We start from the raw sequence: 19,690 nt of genomic DNA on the forward strand, positions 1-19,690 counted from the left end.
GTCACCTCACGCGTAGCATGTTGTCACGTCAATTCAATGTGTGGACATGATGAATAATTTGACCGACGTATACTAGTACTGCTACTATACTACTTACTAGTCGTATTTAGTGTCACATTTTAACCATAGGTTTAACTAACAAGTACGCACTTGAAGCCTATATATATATATAGGGTGGGTATATTATGATAACACCCCTTAAGAGTCTTATTCTAATAACACCAGCCTTATTCTGCACATCCCCCACCAGATCGCCGCCGCCCCTCCTCTCCCGACCTTCTTCCGCGGCAGCGGCCTAGGAGCACCGCCGCCCCTCCCCTCCCGGCCTTCTACCGCGGTAGCGGCCTGGGAGCGCCACCGCCCCTCCCCTCCCGGCCTTCTTCCGCGGCAGCAGTCTGGGAGCGTCGCCGCCCCTCTACTCCCGGCCTTCTTCCGAGGCGGCGGCCTGGGAGCGATGCCGCCCCTTCCCTCCATGCTTTCAACCACGGCGGGGGCCTGGGAGCCCACCGCCCCTCCCCTCCCAGCCTTCTTCCGCGGTACCGGCCGGCAGTGACGCCGCCCCTCCGCTCCCGGCGTTCTTCCGCGGCAGCGGCCAAGCAGCTACGCCGCCCGTCGCCTCTCGGCCTTCTTTCGCGGCAGCAACCGAACAACACCTCCCCCACCAGCATATCGGCCTTCTTTCGCGGCAGCAGCTCGGCAGCGCCGCCGCCGAACTCCTCCGGTCCTTCAATGAGATGTACTTCATCAGATGTGGATTGGTGTTGCCTCGACATCAAAACAATTCGAGCAAGGAGGACTGTGCGCAAGGTTCCTTCATCCACGGCAGCTTCTTGGAATAATTCTGCAACGACCTCCAGAGCAAATCCTCCGTCACCACTCACCTTGAGCAATGTCCAGACCGCTCATGAACTTCTGAAGGGCAAGTGGACTGCACGGGTGAACGCAAAAGTTCTACAGGCAGACGAGAGGGGAACTTCTTCATGCAAACGCAAGAAAGCACTGCAACACGAGGTAAGCAGTACACTCCCTCAACTATCTCAGTTTACTTATTCCATACAAAGTAGTACAAGCAGTACAGTACGCCTCCGAAAACGATGATGTGCGGTTGCTTCGGTTCGTTGTGGGGAAAAATGCAGTGCACTTGCTCGGTTATGTAGTACGCTTGCTCGATTATGCAGTACGCTTGTATAGGTTCATTACGGATAACGATGCAGTGCGGTTGCTTCAGTTCACCTTGCGGGGTGATGCAGTCAGCATGCAATACTTTCGCAGTACCCTTTCAAACACATTGCAGTTCGCATGATTCAGTTCATTTAACCTGACAATGCAGCTCGGTCATTTTGTGTGCAGGAAATGACGTTCAGCAGATACAAAATGCCACCCATAATTGACAACACTGAGAACAACAAGTTTCAGAAGAGTAAAGCTTCTTTTGAAAGAGATACTCATTGGGTTACCCCTGAGATTCCTTGAGGATTCTTCACGACAACAAATAGGGTGCAGTACTCTCCGGAAGAGGATTTTTTCCAGGAAGAAGAGGTAGTCGAAGATGATGATGATGTCACATTCGTCTGGGAGGGCACTCATCAACGGGATGATGAATATGATGACGATGAAGGTGAGCCAATAACAGTTCTCAACCCAGAGTATAAGCACGAGTTCACTACGTTTGGACAGCATGTCCGAATAGACAATGATGATGCAGTTGAACACGATGTTGCAGCAGATGATGATTATGACTATGATGATGTGCCACCGCTCCAAAAAATTTAAACCAATCCACCGAGACATCGTCACAACACTGGATTACCACCATGTCCACCTGCTGCACCCCAAAACAGAGCTCAGCGTCCACCTTCTGCACCAAAAACAGAGCTCCAAGCAGACCTGCTGCATCAACTTCGACACTGCGACCAGCAATGGTGCCTCGGTCAAAAGTCAACAGCAGGTACAAATCCTCCTCACTATTGCCGCTGCGAGATCCTCAACTACACAGATCTGCTATAACCCCGCCATGTCCAATACAACCCGGCGAGCTGCAAACACCATCGGGTGAACGACTCTACACACATGTAAGTTTATGTTCTAAAAAAACAGTTGCAGTCCATTCAGATAACATTGCAGTGCACACTGATATTTCTTGTCAGGTTTGACCTAGCATCTAATACATTGGATTCTTCTGAAAACTTAGGAACATTGCAATGCTTTATTAAACTCGTATGCACTCCTCGTATTTAAAAAACAGAACAGAACAAATTGTCTCACAGAGCATTACACTTAATGCAGGATAAATACATGCCGCTGAACCTCGTAGCCGCTGGAATGAAGTTCACCACGTACGACAAGGCATGAGACTTTTACAACAATTATGCAAGATGTGCAGGGTTTGGCATATGCAAGAGGGCAAAACACAGGACAAATGCCTACATTGTCTGCTCAAGAGATGGGATGCACAAGACAACTATGTCAGATTACCACCGGAAACGTCAGAAGACATCAAAAAGGATTGACTGCAAGGCAAAGATTAGAGTCAAAAAAAGGAAGGATGGCAAATTTGTGATAGAAATGGTTGAACTCAACCACAATCACAAGATGCTGGAAAGCCCCGAGTTGCTTTTGCACATGCGATCGCACAAAAAAGATGATCCTTTGATAGACCAGTTAGTGAAAGACATGCAACTGGACAACCACACACATGCTCAGATGATGTAACGCTGTCGCGTATGTCCGGTGGTCTGCAGTACATGGGACATACTAGCGGCGACTGGGTAAACAAGTAAGCACATCACAGAGCATATCACTTGAGCATTCTGTTGGTAATTATTTCCTGTTTGATGCGATGAGTTTGCATTGCGTTTGAAAATGCAGGAGACAAAAGTTTGCCAGAGAAGAGTCCCAAGATGACGTCAAGAAACTTCTGGATTTCTTCGAGAAGATCCAGAAGATAAACCCAGAGTTCTTCTATGACTACGACCTTGATGCAAATAACCGTGTAAGAAACGTCTTTTGGGCCAACGCAAGTTGCAAAGGATCGTATGAAGATTCTGGAGACTGCGTTGCATTTGACACGACGTATAAAACTAACAAATTCCACATGCCGCTGGGAGTCTTCGTGGGAGTGAACCATCATCTACAGAGCACCATATTTGGTACACTTACATTTCTTCCATCTATCTTACACACACAAACACCTTACTAAAAAAACACTATTTGTGCCTTCTCAGACCAGTGTTCTTCGATGAAGGCAGCATTAAAAACAATCCTCCCACATACACTGCATAAGTTGTGTCGGTGGCATATCATGAAGAAGTACAAAGACCACCTCGCTTTGCTGTATAAGGCGCACGAGAAACTCAAGGATGACCTCAATGCGGTGCTGAACCACCCACTAATGCCGTCAGAATTTGAACGAGCATGGAAGGACCTCATTCAGAGATACAACTTGCAAAACGACGAAGTGATGAATTCGTTGTGGGATGAGAGGCACGAGTGGATTTCGTCTTACTACAAGGAAATTTTCTGTGCTCAGATGACTTCCGCGCAGAGAAGCGAGAGCATGAACCGCATACTGAAGAAAAACTTTGTCAAAGAGAAGCATGATCTCCATCTGTTTGCTCAGCAGGTGACAAGTGCATTCAGACCAGGAAGGCCGCCGAGCATGTAGAGACAGTAGCAAATGAGGTAAACAAAATGTCCATAAAAAACTGCTAAAAATATAACTACAAAAACAAACAATTTTTTCATTTCTCTGGTTCGTAACAGTGCATTTCTGATCATGCAGTCAGAAGTAAAGACAACAACCCAGTTTGGGTTCGAAGTTCAGCTATCAAAAGTGTATACAAGGGCAGTGTTTGCAGATTTCAAAGAAACACTCTACCGTAGCACTTCATTCAGAGCAGAACGGTGCCCTGAGAACCCGACAAAGTATCTCGTACACCACTACAATAGATCGGATGCATTTGACTGGGCAAGGCATAATTTCCAAGTGGTCGCCGATGAAAAGAAAGGTGTCTACGAATGTGAGTGCAAACTTTGGACACACACAGGTGCGACTCCTAGCAAAACAAATCTAGTTTCTGATAGTCATGCATGAAAGCTCACTTACTGAACTTTAAAAGTCCACATGCATGACTAATTCACAAAACAAAATGAAGTTCACTTCTTTAAAATGAACAAATAACAAAAAATATGTGTTTATTAATTTCATGCAGTTCACTTACAAAACAAAGAAAATCATGTGTTGTCTGTAGGGCTCTTTTGCGTCCATGTGTTATGCATGATTTCTCATTTGAGAGTACTCAATATTACTAAGGTGTACATCATGAAAAGATACACCCGTAACGCAAGATCAGATGCAACGTTTGACAGGAGAGACTACGAACAAACATCACCGGATGGAAGCTCGCTTTTTTGCCGTAGAAAATTCCTGACAGAAATAGCAATGGACCTTGCAAACAGAGCGACAAGGTCCGATGTTGGGTGCCACAGACCGTTGTCTGGTATGAGGGCACTGATCGAGGAAGTTGATGTGCTCAGCGAAGAAGAAGAAGAAGCAGCAAAACTAAAGCAAGCAGAGAAATCCAAGCATGAAAATAATGCCGAGCAAGTAGAAAATACCAAACACAACGCAACTGGTGCTATCAAAAAAGAAACAATTCTTCCACCTCCTGTTTCAAACACAAGAGGAAGGAAGAAAAGGGGCGACGCAACCCAGAAAAAAGGTTGCATGCAAGGAGAAAAATGATGACAAAAATAATAAGCCACAGCCTGAGCTAGACAGTGATGGTCACCCACTGGGAATAAGAAGGTGCAAGACATGTAATGAAATCAGCTGCCACAATTCCAGGACATGTACAAAAAGACATGAACAGGAAAAATGAGGACATGGCGATGCACAACCAAACATAAATTCCACTCACAACACTAAGAAATGGACGAAACCGAGACGTTGTAACATCTGCAAAAAGAGGAAGAGACACAAGTCAAGAACCTGCCCCAGAAGAACAAGATCAAAAAATGAGGAAGATGAAATCAAAGAAGAAGATGGTGACACAACTGAAGAAGAAATGGCTTATGAAGAAGCATATGAAGAAGAGGAGGAAGAAGAAGAGAGTGAAGAGGACGAAGAACATGAAGAAACTGAAGAAGGAGTGGCTTATGAAGAAGCAGATGATGAAGAGGAGGAAGAGGAAGAAGAGAGTGAAGAGGACGAAGAACATGAAGAAACAATGCCAACAAGACCACCACAAGGGAATGCTGTTGTATAGAAACAACCGAGAACGACAACACTTTCAAAAAACAAGGTAGGAGCACGAAAGGATGCAGTTCACAGCGCTGGAAAACGAAAACCACCATCAACCAGCACGAGGGGAGCAAAGAAGGATGAAGTTCACAACGCTGAAAAACAAAAGCCGCAATCAACCAGCACGCGGGGAGCAAAGAAGGATGCAGTTCACAACACTGGAAAACGAAAGCAGCCATCAACCAGCACGCGAGGGGCTACAAACACAACGGTGCAGAAACAAGAACCAGCAACACCGCCACGGAAAACAAAAGAAAGTGCAACATTAGACACGCTCCAGTCACCGCGGAGAAGCAGCAGGTTAACGACCAAATAGATGAACTTCAATAAATTAATCATATACATAGCAGTTTGCTTATCTGTACGACTTATGTATTAGTTTAAATTTTGTGTAAACACAAATTTCCCGCTGACTATGAGTTATTCAACTAAACCATGTAAAGATAAATGGTGTATAGAGTATACCATATATATAGCAGTCTAGAGTAAACATTGACACATTTTGATCCAAAAACCATGAAAAAATGCAGTTAGCTCACTGGCAGCACAAAGTTCTGAATAATAATTGAAGAGGTTCAGATCACAAAAGTACTTATTACAAAACATCAAAAAGATGAAGCGTTCGACATGCAAAAGTACTTATTACAAATCAACCTCATAACCTTAACCAATCACGTCAAACGAGATTCTAACCGTACGATCCTCTAGTTCAAAGAAGTTGAGGACAACAACTTGCTCAGACTTCAGGCCACTATCAATGACAAATTCCTTCCATCCTTTCTGCAGACACAGCCGCCCATCAACGCCTACACGGTACTTGGCTGGTTTAAGGTGTCCATTACCAAGAACAACTTGGAGAATTCCCTTCTTCTGGAGCTGGAGATACCTAACAGCTCGTTGGGGAATTTTCTGCAAAAAAACTGTTTGGCGACGATACTAGCAGTACAATTCTCATAATTTGCACAGACCAGTAAAAACCTACACACAGTAAAGACACGAGCTAGATGAAGTGTACAACAGTCCAACAAGCAGTACAAATTAAACGCAATCTAATATGCAGTACGGAACTTGCAAACAAGCAGTACGCTTATAACTAACATGAAGTTCTTGAGACTACCTGCATGTAGTACACACCGTACAAGCGGGAAAAATTGTGGAAACTACTAGTGCTCATCTAATATCTAAGCAGTTCACATATTGTAACCATGCAAACTAAAACACGAGCTCCATGCACACAAGTAAAAAAATAAAAACAAGATATAAGTACACTGTGCAGTACACTTCAATAAAACAAAATAAGTGCGTTCCTAAAAAAGTAGAAGTTCAGAATAGTATGGAATTATACAAAAAAATAGAAGACACAAAGAAAAGATCAGATCAAGCGAAAAATACCATCTTGTAGTGAGTCTCCACATTTGTTCGCGTAAGCTGATGAACAAAAGGACTTGTGCGGCCAAGGCCACGGCGAAGCAGGGCAAAATAGAACGCAGCAACGTTGATGTGGCCGATATCCAATCCTTCCGTGAATACTGTGCCATATGCAAGCTGCTCCGCTCGCCCAGCTCGGCACAAGACCTTGCCCCCACGACGAGCACGACGGGCCTGCGAGCAAGCTGAGCAATCGCAGTGCATCGGCACACCACAACCATGGCCACAGCAGGAGAGATTCGCGCAGGGGCCTGGAGCCATCACAACAAAAACCTAGAAAAGGAAAAAATTAAAGAGAGGCTGGAGAAAGGAGAGAAGTTGCGGCTAGAGGAGAAATGAACTGCAAAGGAAGGATAGAAGGTGGCCTACATTTATAGAAGAGGAATGCAAAAAGGTCAAAACTGAAAATTGAAAGGGAGTTAATGAAAATTATGTTACCAAGAATGAAGGACAATCAATAAAGGCTTATGTTACCAAAGAAAAAGGACCCAAAAAGGTGCACTTTGACTGCACAATTCCCACGAACTAACCGCAGATCATTAAATAATTATTTCTAAAAATTTATAATACGCACACCATTCTAAATAAAAGTGAACGCAGTTCTCGAAAGTAATATCAGGAAGTTCACTATATGTGTGCATGAAGTGCAATACATGCTCAAAATGAAGCACAAGAGAAGAACTTTTGTGCAGTGCACAACGTTGGTAGAATTAGTGCACCTGATGCACTCCTAAAATGTAAATCATGCAGTCCGCAGCGTTGGTAAAAGCAGTCACAACTTTGGCACAAAGAAGGATGCACGCAGTGCAAAATGTGTACACCTGCAGCACAGGACTATGACGAATACAGTGCAAACAGAGCCAACAAAGCAGTGCACACCCGTACACTAGAAAAAGGATATGTAAGAGAAAAAACAATAAAGAAAAATGCTACCCATGCGGTGCACTAAAATGTAGCGCAAACATGTGTAGTGCGGAATGCGTGCACATGCAGTACAAAATACCGATCAATGCAGTGCATGAATGATTTACTAAGCAGTGCACACCCCTACATTGGAAAAAAATACCTGAGAGAAAATATTAAAAAAAGATTGACCACCCAGGTGCAACCGGCCCGAGCCAGTCTCGTAGTAGATCTACGCCCACAGCAGGCGAGTCGTTCTGAGCCACGATGCATGGGGCCGGGCACACCACAGGTCAGAGAGCATAGAGCAGCGAGCGCCGTGTATAAGCGCCCAAACAAGTAACTAGAGGAGTTCGATAGAGATGCCTCGCCAGCGCTTATAAACAGGTCGGGCGCGGCTTCCGCCGGCGAGGTGGGACTAAACATTAGAGCGCACACACGGCGCACCGGGAACCAACAGTGATCACAGGCCGACTTGGGCCCAATGCGTCTTCACTCCCCGAACACATGCCCAACACGGCCCACTAAAAAAACAATAAGTACAAAAATAAAACATCAAAGAAAAGTGAGAAACATTTTTGTTTGATGAATGTGCGTGGGCACTGCTAGAAACTACAGTTTGCTATTAATAAATAAAACGCAGGAAGCCCCAAGTAAATGTACAAATGCAGTCTGCGACGTACAACAATGCAGTTCGCCTCGTGGAAGCACGAAGTATTCTTTTTTCTGGAATGTTGTTCTCTTTCTACTGCAATGCAGTATGGCTAAAATGAAGAATGCAGCCCTGTTAGTTAAGCAAAGCAGTCCGACACCCCTACCCACACTACCCTCCATCCACACAAAAGTTGCATTACCATCAAAAAATAAAAAAAGAGAAAAAAAAGAAAGAACTCCATAAAAAAACTAAATGTGCGTACATCTGTGTGAATCCTGATCCGATATAATTCAATGTATGAAGAATAAATTTCACTTCCATGCAGTACATTACTTGGAGATATGCAGTTTTGTTCTGATAGCGAAGAAGTGCTCTTACTAGGAAAATTCACCGAAAACACAATCATCACATTTTCTGACAGTTGCATGCATACCTGAACTAGTCACGAAAAAAGAGGCGACGACGTTCCGGATTTCCAACGCACTAACACAGCATCCTCATAGCAGAACCTCTCTGCAGTTGCCACGTAACTAAAAACACAACCCCACCATGCTACCACCCCGCTCCACCTCTCCCATGTCCTGTCAAGGAGAGCAGAGGAGAAAACACAACTGCTTCGTCCCCCAAAAAACCCCATTGCATCTTCTTCTCCACACTTCCTTTCACTAACCTCTCTCTCCAGAACAAACACGAGAGAACAGAGGAGAGTCATGGCGGATGCACCTCTGTACAAGTAGAGCCGCCGGTACACCAGGGAGCTCCACGACGTCGACCTCCACGGCAACCACAAGCTCCACGTCGTTTGCACAAGCAAGGGTGAAGGCGTGGACAAGATGATGTCCACGCTCAGGAGGAAGCTCGGCGGAATGCCCGCCAAACTAGTCGGCGTTGATGTCAAGTACACGCACTACGTGAAGCCACAGCGGGCAGTAGTGCTCCAGCTATGCGTAGAAAAAGAATGCCTTGTCTACCACATCTCTGCAGCTAAAGACAGGTCAGAATAACTATCAATATGTACTATTGCTTGTCAATATTGATTTTAAGTTTTCTTCACTGCAATTGCCATTATTTAAACTTTGGTTCTCATTTTTAAAAAGCATGGCATAGGAATTCATTGACAGTTTTCATCTGGCTCCATGTAACTCATGTGTTCAATTCTTGAATTATATGATCTAGCGATACACGCAGTTTTATTTTGTTTTACCAAATACAAATTATTTAACTGAACAGTAGAAAACTGCAGCATTACTATACAAAACATGTATGAAATTCAATTCAAGAATACAAACATGCACAAAACATGCATTGTTTATGCAATCTATTATCATATTTACTAGTTATGCTGAACAAAGTATTAGCAGCTACTCACTGCAACAGATTGAGGTATTCATATTGCACTTATGTTTCAGAAAAAACAAAAAAACATTGGTAGTTCTAAGAAAATAAACTATATTCAGTCTATACAAACATCTTGCATGCCAATGGAACTAGACAAATTCCTCATGAATGGTGAGTACACCTTCGTCGGATTCGCCATTGAAGGAGACAAAAGCAGGCTAAAGCTATCTGGATTGGAGATCAGCTCCGACAACTACATTGATATTCAGGTGGAATGGAGAGACCCATACAATAAAAAGAAGTTTGACTCTTTGGCTGATGTTGTCGACAGGATGATAGACATTCACTACCATGACATGAAGAAAAAAATTAACCGCAAGGAGGACCATACTCTGTGGGGATTTTGCCCGCTGCCAGAAAAGCTTATCAAGTATGCAGCAATAGATGCATTCGCAACATATGAGTCATGGAGAGTCATATACGATGTCATAATGGGACTGGACAGGGCAAAAAGAGACAAAGAAGCAAAGAAGAAGAAGAACAAGGTTGTAATCCAATACAGCAACTAGAAATAATCAGGGTTGTGTTTAGTTTCATTTTACTTTAGTGGTTGTGTTGATCTTTGTTTCATGTCTGCAAGCTTTCGATTATGTCCGTTGCTTCATATCGAACATTTCTTTTGTAAAAACAATGTCATTTTAGAATTATCATCAAATTTTCTTTCTGTTGTTTGCTTCGGTGTCATCAGTTTGCTTGTGATCATTTGCTTTTGCTGAACTTAGTTTTGTATTAGAACAAGTATCCAGACAACTTTGAAAAATTTAATGTGTGATACCAAAACATACTACACACATACAAAACATATTCAAAAACAACGTTAAACAAAAAAATAAGTATTCTGACTACAACTCATACCTAAAAAGAAAGATTAATGCAGTTCACAATGGTAAAAAATAAGCAGTACACATGTGTCCACATGCAGTCCACAAATAGTAATTATAGAAAAAGAACATTAATATTAATATTTCCAAAAAAATATAATCAGCAGACCATTCTAAACAAACATGAACACAGTTCACAGAACAAATATAAGGCAGTTCACAAAGTGTATACATGAAGTGTAGTACATGCTTAAGTGTAGAACGAGAGGGGATGCAGCAACTTTCGTGCAGTGCACAACACACAGACTTGGTACGCGCAATGCAGTACTCAACGTTGGTGCAAGCAGTACAAATGACATCATTTGTACTACCACGAAATTTATATACTCCAAAAGAAAAACATGCTTCAGATAAGGAAAAACTTTGACCACCCAGGTGCAACCAGGCCGCAGCCAGTCCTGTAATACGTCTGCACCCACAATAGGCGAGTCGTTCTGAGCCACAATGCATGGGGCCAGACACACATGGGCCCACAGGTCAGAGAGCACAGATCATCGAGCGCCGTGTATAAGCGCCCAAACCAGTAACCAGAGGAGTTCGATAGAGATGCCTCACCAGCGCTTATAAACAGGTCAAGCGCGGTCTCCGCAGGCGAGGTGGGACTAAACATTAGAGCGCACACACAGCGCACCGGGAACCAGCCATGTTCACAGGCCGACTTGGGCCAAATGCGTCTTACACCCCAACGGACCCAACAAATTCTCATAGCCCAAAACAAACAAAGCCCAGCGACGAACAACTAGCAAGTAACTCCAGTACAGCCTGACCTAAAAAAATGCAGCCCGCTGTGCAGTTCGGTATGGGACCGAAGATGTGCTATCAATAAAGCATTGCAGTTTGCTTAGACGATTATTTTTTCGAGCCAATCAAGAACACTACCACGGCTAGCCCGAGCCAAACCGCCTCCTCCACTTGGCGAATCTTTTCACTTGGCTACGGCGGCACAATCCCACGTCACACCCTGGCTTGGTTGACATCCGCACGGGGTGTGACAGGGACGCGGCGGGGTGTGACGGACTCGCGTACGCATGCGGCAGCGCGGCACGCCGTGTCGCCGTCTGCTCCGGCTCGTTCCAGGCTCGGCCTCGTAGGGCGTGGGGAGGGGGGTGACGACCCCCCCTTCCACCCCTGCTCGGCCTCGCGCTAACGCACGCAGTGTGCTTGGTTGACAGGCGCAGTGCGGACATTCTGTTTTTTCAACCATTGGACGCACACAACCCCAGAGCCACACCCCTAAGATAGGCAGGGAGGCAGCGGGGTGTGATGGACTCGCCTACCCATGCGGCGCCGCGGCATGCCGCGTCGCCACCTGCTCCGGCTCGTTCCAGGCTCAGCCTCGCAGGGGGGTGGGGAGTGGGGCTCACGAGCCCCCTCCCACCCCCTGCTCGGCCTCGCGCTAACGCATGCAGTGCGCTTGGTTGACAGGCGTAGTGCGGACATTCTGTTTTTCCAACTTTTGGACGCACACAACCCCAGAGCCACACCCCTAAGATAGACAGGGAGGCGGCGGGGTGTGACGGACTCGTCTACGCATGCAGCGCCGCGGCACGCCGCGTCGCCGCCTGCTCCGGCTCTTTCCAGGCTTGGCCTCGCAGGGGGTGGGGAGGGGGGTCAGGACCCCTCCTCCCACCCCCCTGCTCGGCCTCGCGCTAATGCATGCAGTGCGCTTGGTTGATAGGCGCAGTGCGGACATTCTGTTTTTCCAACCTTCGGATGCACGCAACCCCAGAGCCACACCCCTAAGATAGACAGAGAGGCGGCGGGGTGTGACGGACTCGCCTACGCATGCGGCGCCGCGGCACGCCGCATCGCCGCCTGCTCCGGCTCGTTCCAGGCTCGGCCTCGCAGGGGGGTGGGGAGGGGGTTCACGACCCCCCTCCCACCCCCTGCTCGGCATCGCGCTTATGCACGCACTGCGCTTGGTTGACAGGCGCAGTGCAGACATTCTGTTTTTCCAACCTTTGGACGCACGCAACCCCAGAGCCACACCCCTAAGATAGACAGGGAGGCGGCGGGGTGTGAAGGACTCTCCTACGCATGCGGCGCCGCGGCACGCCGCGTCGCCACCTGCTCAGGCTCATTCCAAGCTCGGCCTCACAGGGAGGTAGGGAGGGGGGTCACGACACCCCTCCCACCCCCTGCTCGGCCTCGCGCTAACGCAAGCAGTTCGCTTGGTTGACAGGCGCAGTGCGGACATTCTGCTTTTCCCATGTTTGGACGCACACAACCCAGAGCCACACCCCTAAGAGAGACAGGGAGGCGGCAGGGTGTGACGGACTCGCCTACGCATGCCGTGCCGGGGCACGCCACGTCGCCTTCTGCTTCGGCTCGTTCCAGGCTCGGCCTCGCAGGGGGTGGGGAGGGGGGTCGTGACTCTCCTGCTTGGCCTCGCGCTAACGCACGCAATGCGCTTGGTTGACAGGCGCAGTGCGGACATTCTGTTTTTCCAACCCTAGGACGCACGCAACCCCAGAGCCACACCCCTAAGATAGACAGGGAAGCGGCGGGGTGTGACGGACTCGCCTACGCATGCGCCGCCGCGGCACGCCGTGTCGCCGCCTGCTCCGGCTCATTGCAGGCTCGGCCTCGTAGGGGGGTGGGGAGGTGGGGTCACGACCCCCCTCCCACCCCCCTACTCGGCCTCGCGCTAATGCATGCAGTGCGCTAAGTACATGCAATACATGAGCAATACAAATCTATAGACAACTAAAAAATGGGGGGGGGGCAACCCCCCACCCTACCGTACAAACAATAAAAAACCAACGACAGGACGCAGCTTTAGACAATGAAGTGCATTTGGTTAGGCAAAGTAGTGCAGTATCATAGAAGCTATGCAGTTTCTGGATACACACATGAATACAGGGGTTGCGGCAAAGTGCAGCAAAAAAAATACAGGTGCAGCACAAACTTGTAGACAAATGCAGTGCTTTTTGTTGGACGATACATATAAGCGTGACAAAATGCCAGTTCGCACAGAACGTGGTGGCCAACAAAATAAAAATATACACATATATATACTGTATGAGTTATTTATATAAAATACACATACACATACAAATTTGTCCATATACACTGCTGCAAAAAGCAGAACGAAACACAACAACAGAAAAAAAGTCTTTTCATACATAATATACCTTAGACAGCACACAGTACACAACATGAACCCTAGTTCTTGTCCATACACAGGATTTTACCCCGGAGAAACAATGCCAAATGACTGTTACTGCGTCTGCGACTGCGTCTGCGATTGCGACAGGGAAGTAAGCCCGAGGTCCGCAATCAGATCTCGTAGCTCAAGCGGCATGTCTTCATAATACAACATGTTCGAAGGATTGAACAACAGCTGGAACATGTACTCCGCCTTCCAATCTTCAACATCAGGCTGAAAAGAAAATTAAAAAAAATGCAGACCAGTGATTAAAAAAAAGGTTGTCATAAAGAACAAAAAGTGAAAAATCAAATAATAATAAAAGTAACAAGAAAAAGAAGAAACAGAGAAGGTATTACGTCAGATTTGATAATTTTCTCAACTAGACGTTGGTCGTCATACAACTGCGTCAACCTCAGAACATAGATTCCGCACTCGTTTGCTCCTTGCGCTGGCACGACCGGGTAAGAGGGCTTCTCTGCCAATTTAACCCAGTTAGGCTGGTTCTTAGATTTATACATTTTTTCACCTTAAATCGCCTTCAGCAGCTGAGTCATCCTCCTCATCTAGCAAAACAAAGGAAGCACAAAGTAAAAATAACACACGTCACAGATCAAATTACTATTCAGACAAACCAAAAAATACAAAGTTGTTCTCAACGTCTAGACAGTTCCTCTTTTAAATGCACGTGAGGTCATTTCCTTTTATCACCTTTTTTACACATATTAGGGGGTGTGTGAGAAAATGCAGTTCTGTCACGCATATGTTGCAGTGCACTACATAAACAAGTGTGGTTCTATGTGTGCTAACATTGCATGTGCAGTTTATAAAAAAATTCAGTAGGATAAACACAAAAAAGCTTTGCACTTGGCAAGAAAAATGACATACCACTTCAGTGCAATCTGAGTGGTAGTCAGTCCTGCGCCACTTTGTCGTGACATCAGGATGGCTAGTGTACTTCCTAGTGTCATGGATATCAAACGTCTGGCAATGCTGGTTCATCGTGTATATGGAATAATGACCATCCTTGGAGCGCGGCATCATAATCTGTTCACATCAAAAAAACAAAAATGAAATGAAAAGTTCTTTCGACACGTAGCACTAGGACCACTGTTCCAAAAATACCTATAAAAAGAAATGCAACAAACCAGAAAATAAATGACGGAAAACAATGGACTTACCAGTTTTGCGTCCAACAGGTTTACGTCGTCGCTCACAAAAACCTTGAACTGCTTAACTGCATCTTCTAAAACAAACGAGCTATGCACAACTGGCAACACATGGTTTAATTCATCATCTCTCGTCACAAAGGTTTCCATTTGAAGAACATACTGCACAGAAAAAAGAACAAAAATAGGACATGAAAAAAAGAATAAACCATGCATGACGCATAGACATGAAAAAACCAGTACAATAGAAAAAATGACAGCACACGTTTACCGTGATAAATAAAGGTGAAATTAGCACACGTTCACCAGAAAGATAAACTAAACCCAATTCAGGGTCTTGCTTCCAGTACTTGATGACAAAATCCATGAGATACGAATCCATTAAAGCTCCTTTGCCAAATGTATTATAGATATAGTCAACAGTGTAGGTATCAACATCACCAAAAGGACTATTCACCATAAAGAACGCGTTCCTGCAGTAAACATGCACAGATGGGATCAATAAAATTAAAATTAAAAACAAAACACACAAAAAGGATTAAGGGCACACACATAAAACTTACTCGTGGTATTTGGTTACAAAATCTTTGCTGAGAACAAGATCCTTTATTTTCCTCGCCTCATCAATATATTTGAACCTCGGAGGCTTCAATTTCTCTATAGAGCATCTCAACTTAAAAGCCCTCTCACCTACCCTCTTGTTCGAAAATACTTCAACCTCATCCACAGGAGGACGATTAATTGCTGCACTCCTAGTCCTAGTGATGCATGGACACGGCGTAACAAAATAATCATCATCAACATCAAATACATCGCGTAGAGAGCTAGGTCGAGAAACACTTTCACCATCAGGTCCAGACGCCACAGCTGTGTTCAAACCATCTCCAGCCAAAGAACCGGAATTATCTGGAGAGATTTCAATGGCACAATCCTCCATAACCACCTCAGAACCCTGGGACTCGAACAGTGACGTACAGCCTTCATGAAGCCCCCCATCAAAACCTAAAAACGTGTAGAAAAAACATGGAAACACTCAGCACAAAATACAAAACCAAAAAACATGTAATACATCTCATTAATATAAAAAATGCAGTTCACTAAAGATTAGAATGCAGCCCAATTGTCTACATCAATGCAGTCCACTTGTCTACAACAATGCAGAACAATTGTATACAACAATGCAGCCCACTTGTATATAACAATGCAACCCACTTATAAAGAACAATGCAGCTCACTTGCCCCAAAAGTAATGCAGCTAACTTTATTTACAACAAATGCAGCTCACTAACACAACAAAAAATATACACATCCATTCTAAATCACGCACTTAACTAAACACACTAGTAAAAAAAGCCCGTAAGAAGCGGAAGCAAGCAGTAGACAAAAAATAAATAAGGGAGGATAAAGAAGTTCACTAAAACAACCTTATTCTGCAAAAATTAAAAGTGATGTTAAATCAAGGCAACACTTTCTCGATGTGAGCCAACTATAGAGCATGGCCTTTCTGATGTAGCCAATGTGCTCCACCCCAAACTGAGCAAGTCGAACACCATCCCAAGTCTGCAAGAATTGAAACATATAGAATCCACAATCATGCCTGCAATAAAAGAATAAAAAACATCAGTTTCACAAAATGAAAAAAACTTGAGCAGTATGGTGGAGAGGGGCTGTACGGAACACACACCCATTTGGCTGCATTGGGACAATGACATGTTTCAACACAAACCCATTAAGTGTAGGAGGATTTAGCGGCTCATCAGAACTTGAGCTACCTTCTTTCCATGCACGCTTGATATTTTTAACCATCCTCCTAAAAACCCTGTTCGCATCAGGGCTGCCAGGTTTATTGAGCGAGTCAAGAAATTCAAACCGCCTTTCTTTCACATTTAACGCAACTACACAATAATGACCAACGCCATCCCTCGTCTCTGGCGGGTCAAAAGTTGCAAAAAGAACCTGTTCGAAGTATGAAAAGTAAATAAAATTATTATAAGAAGAAGAAACAGAACACTATAAAAACAAACACACAAAAATATAGTTTTCGACACATAAAAACGTTACTCACCATATCCTTTTTATCAACACGCTCCTCGGCTTTTGAAGAGAACATCATTTTAATACTCCTGCCTACAGTACCACCATTCCAAATACTTGTCTGCCAAAACAAAACCAAAAATCAAATAGTGCTGAAGCAAACAAGTCGTCGCATGAAATCAGAAAAGAAAATCAAAAAATAAAACAAAAATTTCTGCATTCTGACACAAATATGGTACGGGGCAACCATTGTCGGAGATCCCTTAAACTTACCTACCAGCAAAGAAACCCCAAGATCTACAAGGCTTGTAGTGAGCATCCCTTTATCCCAAAAAGATTGACCACCTTCGCCAATGGTAATATCATCCATCTCAATTTTAAAAGCAATCATTTCCCTGAATTTTTTATGAAAAACTGAAACATAAGATACTAAAAAAAATAACAACAAAGAAAAAGGGTAAAATACCAAAATTAGAAAATACATATGAACAAAACAATTTCTAAAAACCATACTTCTTCTTCTTGTCCTTCCGAACCCTCATAACAGCAGCGTACAACTCATTGTATCTTTTCAGAAGAGCTGGACCAATGCTCCACGATGTCACAATAGGAAGTTCGTCATCTGTAATAAAAAGATGAAGTTCACTTATCCAAAGAATGAAGTTCAAATATTAATATAAGGAAATTCTGCTAGCTATTTTGAAAATCATCAACAAAAGATCAAGTTTCACTTATCATTAAACATCTAATGCAGGTACCATAGTAATTAAACAAAAATGAATGAGAAAAACTTCAACTGCACTGTTCGAAACAAAACTCTTGCGTTCAGTGTCAGAGTCTTCATGTTGTTGTTCTTCAGAGCTGACCAAAACATTTTCTTGGCTAGGTTGCGACGAATCCACCACAACCTTACTGGACCGCCCTTCTGCAGCAACATCAGCATTCTCTGGATTTACAACAGTCTGGTCAACCGCAACGTCCTTAGATACTTCAGCTACATGAGGCTCCACTCTCGATACTTCAGGAACATCGTTGGCCGCCAGACAAACAGGGGAAGCAGCAACACTAACAGCAGGAACGACATTCTCCAGCGGCTTTTCAATGCCAAAATCAGAATCTTCATGCCGACTAGGGGAAACAACATCATGGGATTCTTGAGCTACAGAAGGGTCTGCACAGTCGACGGCAAATGATGCAGAAGCATCAACACTGCCACCACCATCAACAGCACAACCCCCTTGGTTCAGATCAACATGAACTTCTACGTTTTGTTTTCCAGGCTGTGGAAAGTTTAAAAAATACACAATAACACAAATGAGCGTGGGGATAATTAACACAAAAACACACAGGACACTTATGTCAAAGACTGCTGACAACATACGCAAAACAACTGCAATCCACATATGCAAAACAACTGCAACCCACATGTGTCAAAACAACTACAACTGCAACCCACATATACGTAAAAAAGAAATGCAGTTCACTTTGTCAAACGATGTAGTTCGCTTATGTTAAATACTGAAGCTTACGTATGTAAAAGACTATGGGCCACGCATGCGAAAAGAACTGCAGTTCACTTCTGTGAAAGACTAAAGGTCACACATGTAAAACTATTGTAGCTCACATATGTAAATGAAAATGCATATGAGTGAACATAACCGCGTACATCAAGTTTATAAAAACAACAAAAAATTATATTACAACCCACTAACAGAAAAAGTAATACAACTATACCTTATCAGCTACAACATCCGGAGGGGACGATGCATCAGCCAAGACCTCATCCTTCCCAGAGCCATCGTAGGACTCTTTGTGCACATCACAAGCAGCAACCCCAGTCTACGGGCATAGAACAAACCAAAAACGAAAATAAGACGGTAACGACCAAAAAAGAAAAAACTTCAACTATGCACAAGCAGTACACACTTTACAACCGTGAAGTACACAAAAATATAATAAAATGGAAAGCAACAAATGCAAGTACAAGAAGAGGGACGCATGGCAGAACAGACATGGCAGAAGTACTTGTACCTGACCAATTCCATCGTCCCTAGATCCATGGACACCAGAAGATTCAACTCCAGCCTATCACAAAAAACAAAAAAAAGTGAGGAGCAGTCCACATAATACACAAAAGAGGTTCAAAGGCACAAAAAACATAGAACATACATTATCAGCGCCGACGCCAGCGTCCTAACGGTTCATTTCATCCAAAATATGCCCAGCATCCTTCTCATACCCACCGCATTTTTCTTCCTATGAATGTCTCAACTGAGCATACGAAGACTGAACATTTGTCACTGCAATCTTCAGGCTTTCAATCACGCCACAATCAAAATTGTGAGCAGCGACAATATCTTCATCTCGTGGGCCATGGCCAACAGGGAAAAACCAGCAACTGTCCTCAACCTATCACCAGAGGTTGGCAAATCTTCAGTCAACTTCAAAACCTTCAGAAGAAGCTCATCAATCTCCTCGTGTTTTTTGCCACCAACAAATGTCTGTTTAGAAGATCTTCTATTATCAAACATCTCTCGAGCCATGAAACCACGAGTACGCGGCACCTCATCATCACAGGCAGGAAGCTGGCTACAGATAGGCTCATAAAACCTAGCATGAGTGCTAGGCCCCGCATCAGAGCTGCCGCATACAACTGCAACAGGACGGTTGTACACAATATCTCCTGGCGCCTTCCACTGCAAAAAAAGACAAGAGGCAAAGAGAAGTACACATGCGAGTACTAGAAAAGTTTAGATTTATAATGGCTGCACC

The 19,690-nt window shown here is 44.5% G+C and overlaps 1 protein-coding gene across 1 annotated transcript; it reads left to right on the plus strand.

Moving 5' to 3' along the window:
* The first annotated feature begins 9,769 nt into the window (after positions 1–9,769).
* LOC141022814 (uncharacterized) lies at positions 9,770–10,195 on the plus strand. Its single transcript, XM_073499084.1, has one exon. It carries the CDS (start codon positions 9,770–9,772, stop codon positions 10,193–10,195), a length of 426 nt encoding a protein of 141 aa, XP_073355185.1.
* Positions 10,196–19,690: the final 9,495 nt, after the last annotated feature.

This window comes from Aegilops tauschii, chromosome 5 (assembly GCF_002575655.3).
Source record: "Aegilops tauschii subsp. strangulata cultivar AL8/78 chromosome 5, Aet v6.0, whole genome shotgun sequence".
NCBI lineage: Eukaryota > Viridiplantae > Streptophyta > Magnoliopsida > Poales > Poaceae > Aegilops > Aegilops tauschii.

What these genes read in the sequence shown, in the direction of transcription:
- LOC141022814 (XM_073499084.1), top strand. Translation starts at nt 9,770, where the DNA reads ATGGAACTAGACAAATTCCTCATGAATGGTGAGTACACCTTCGTCGGA.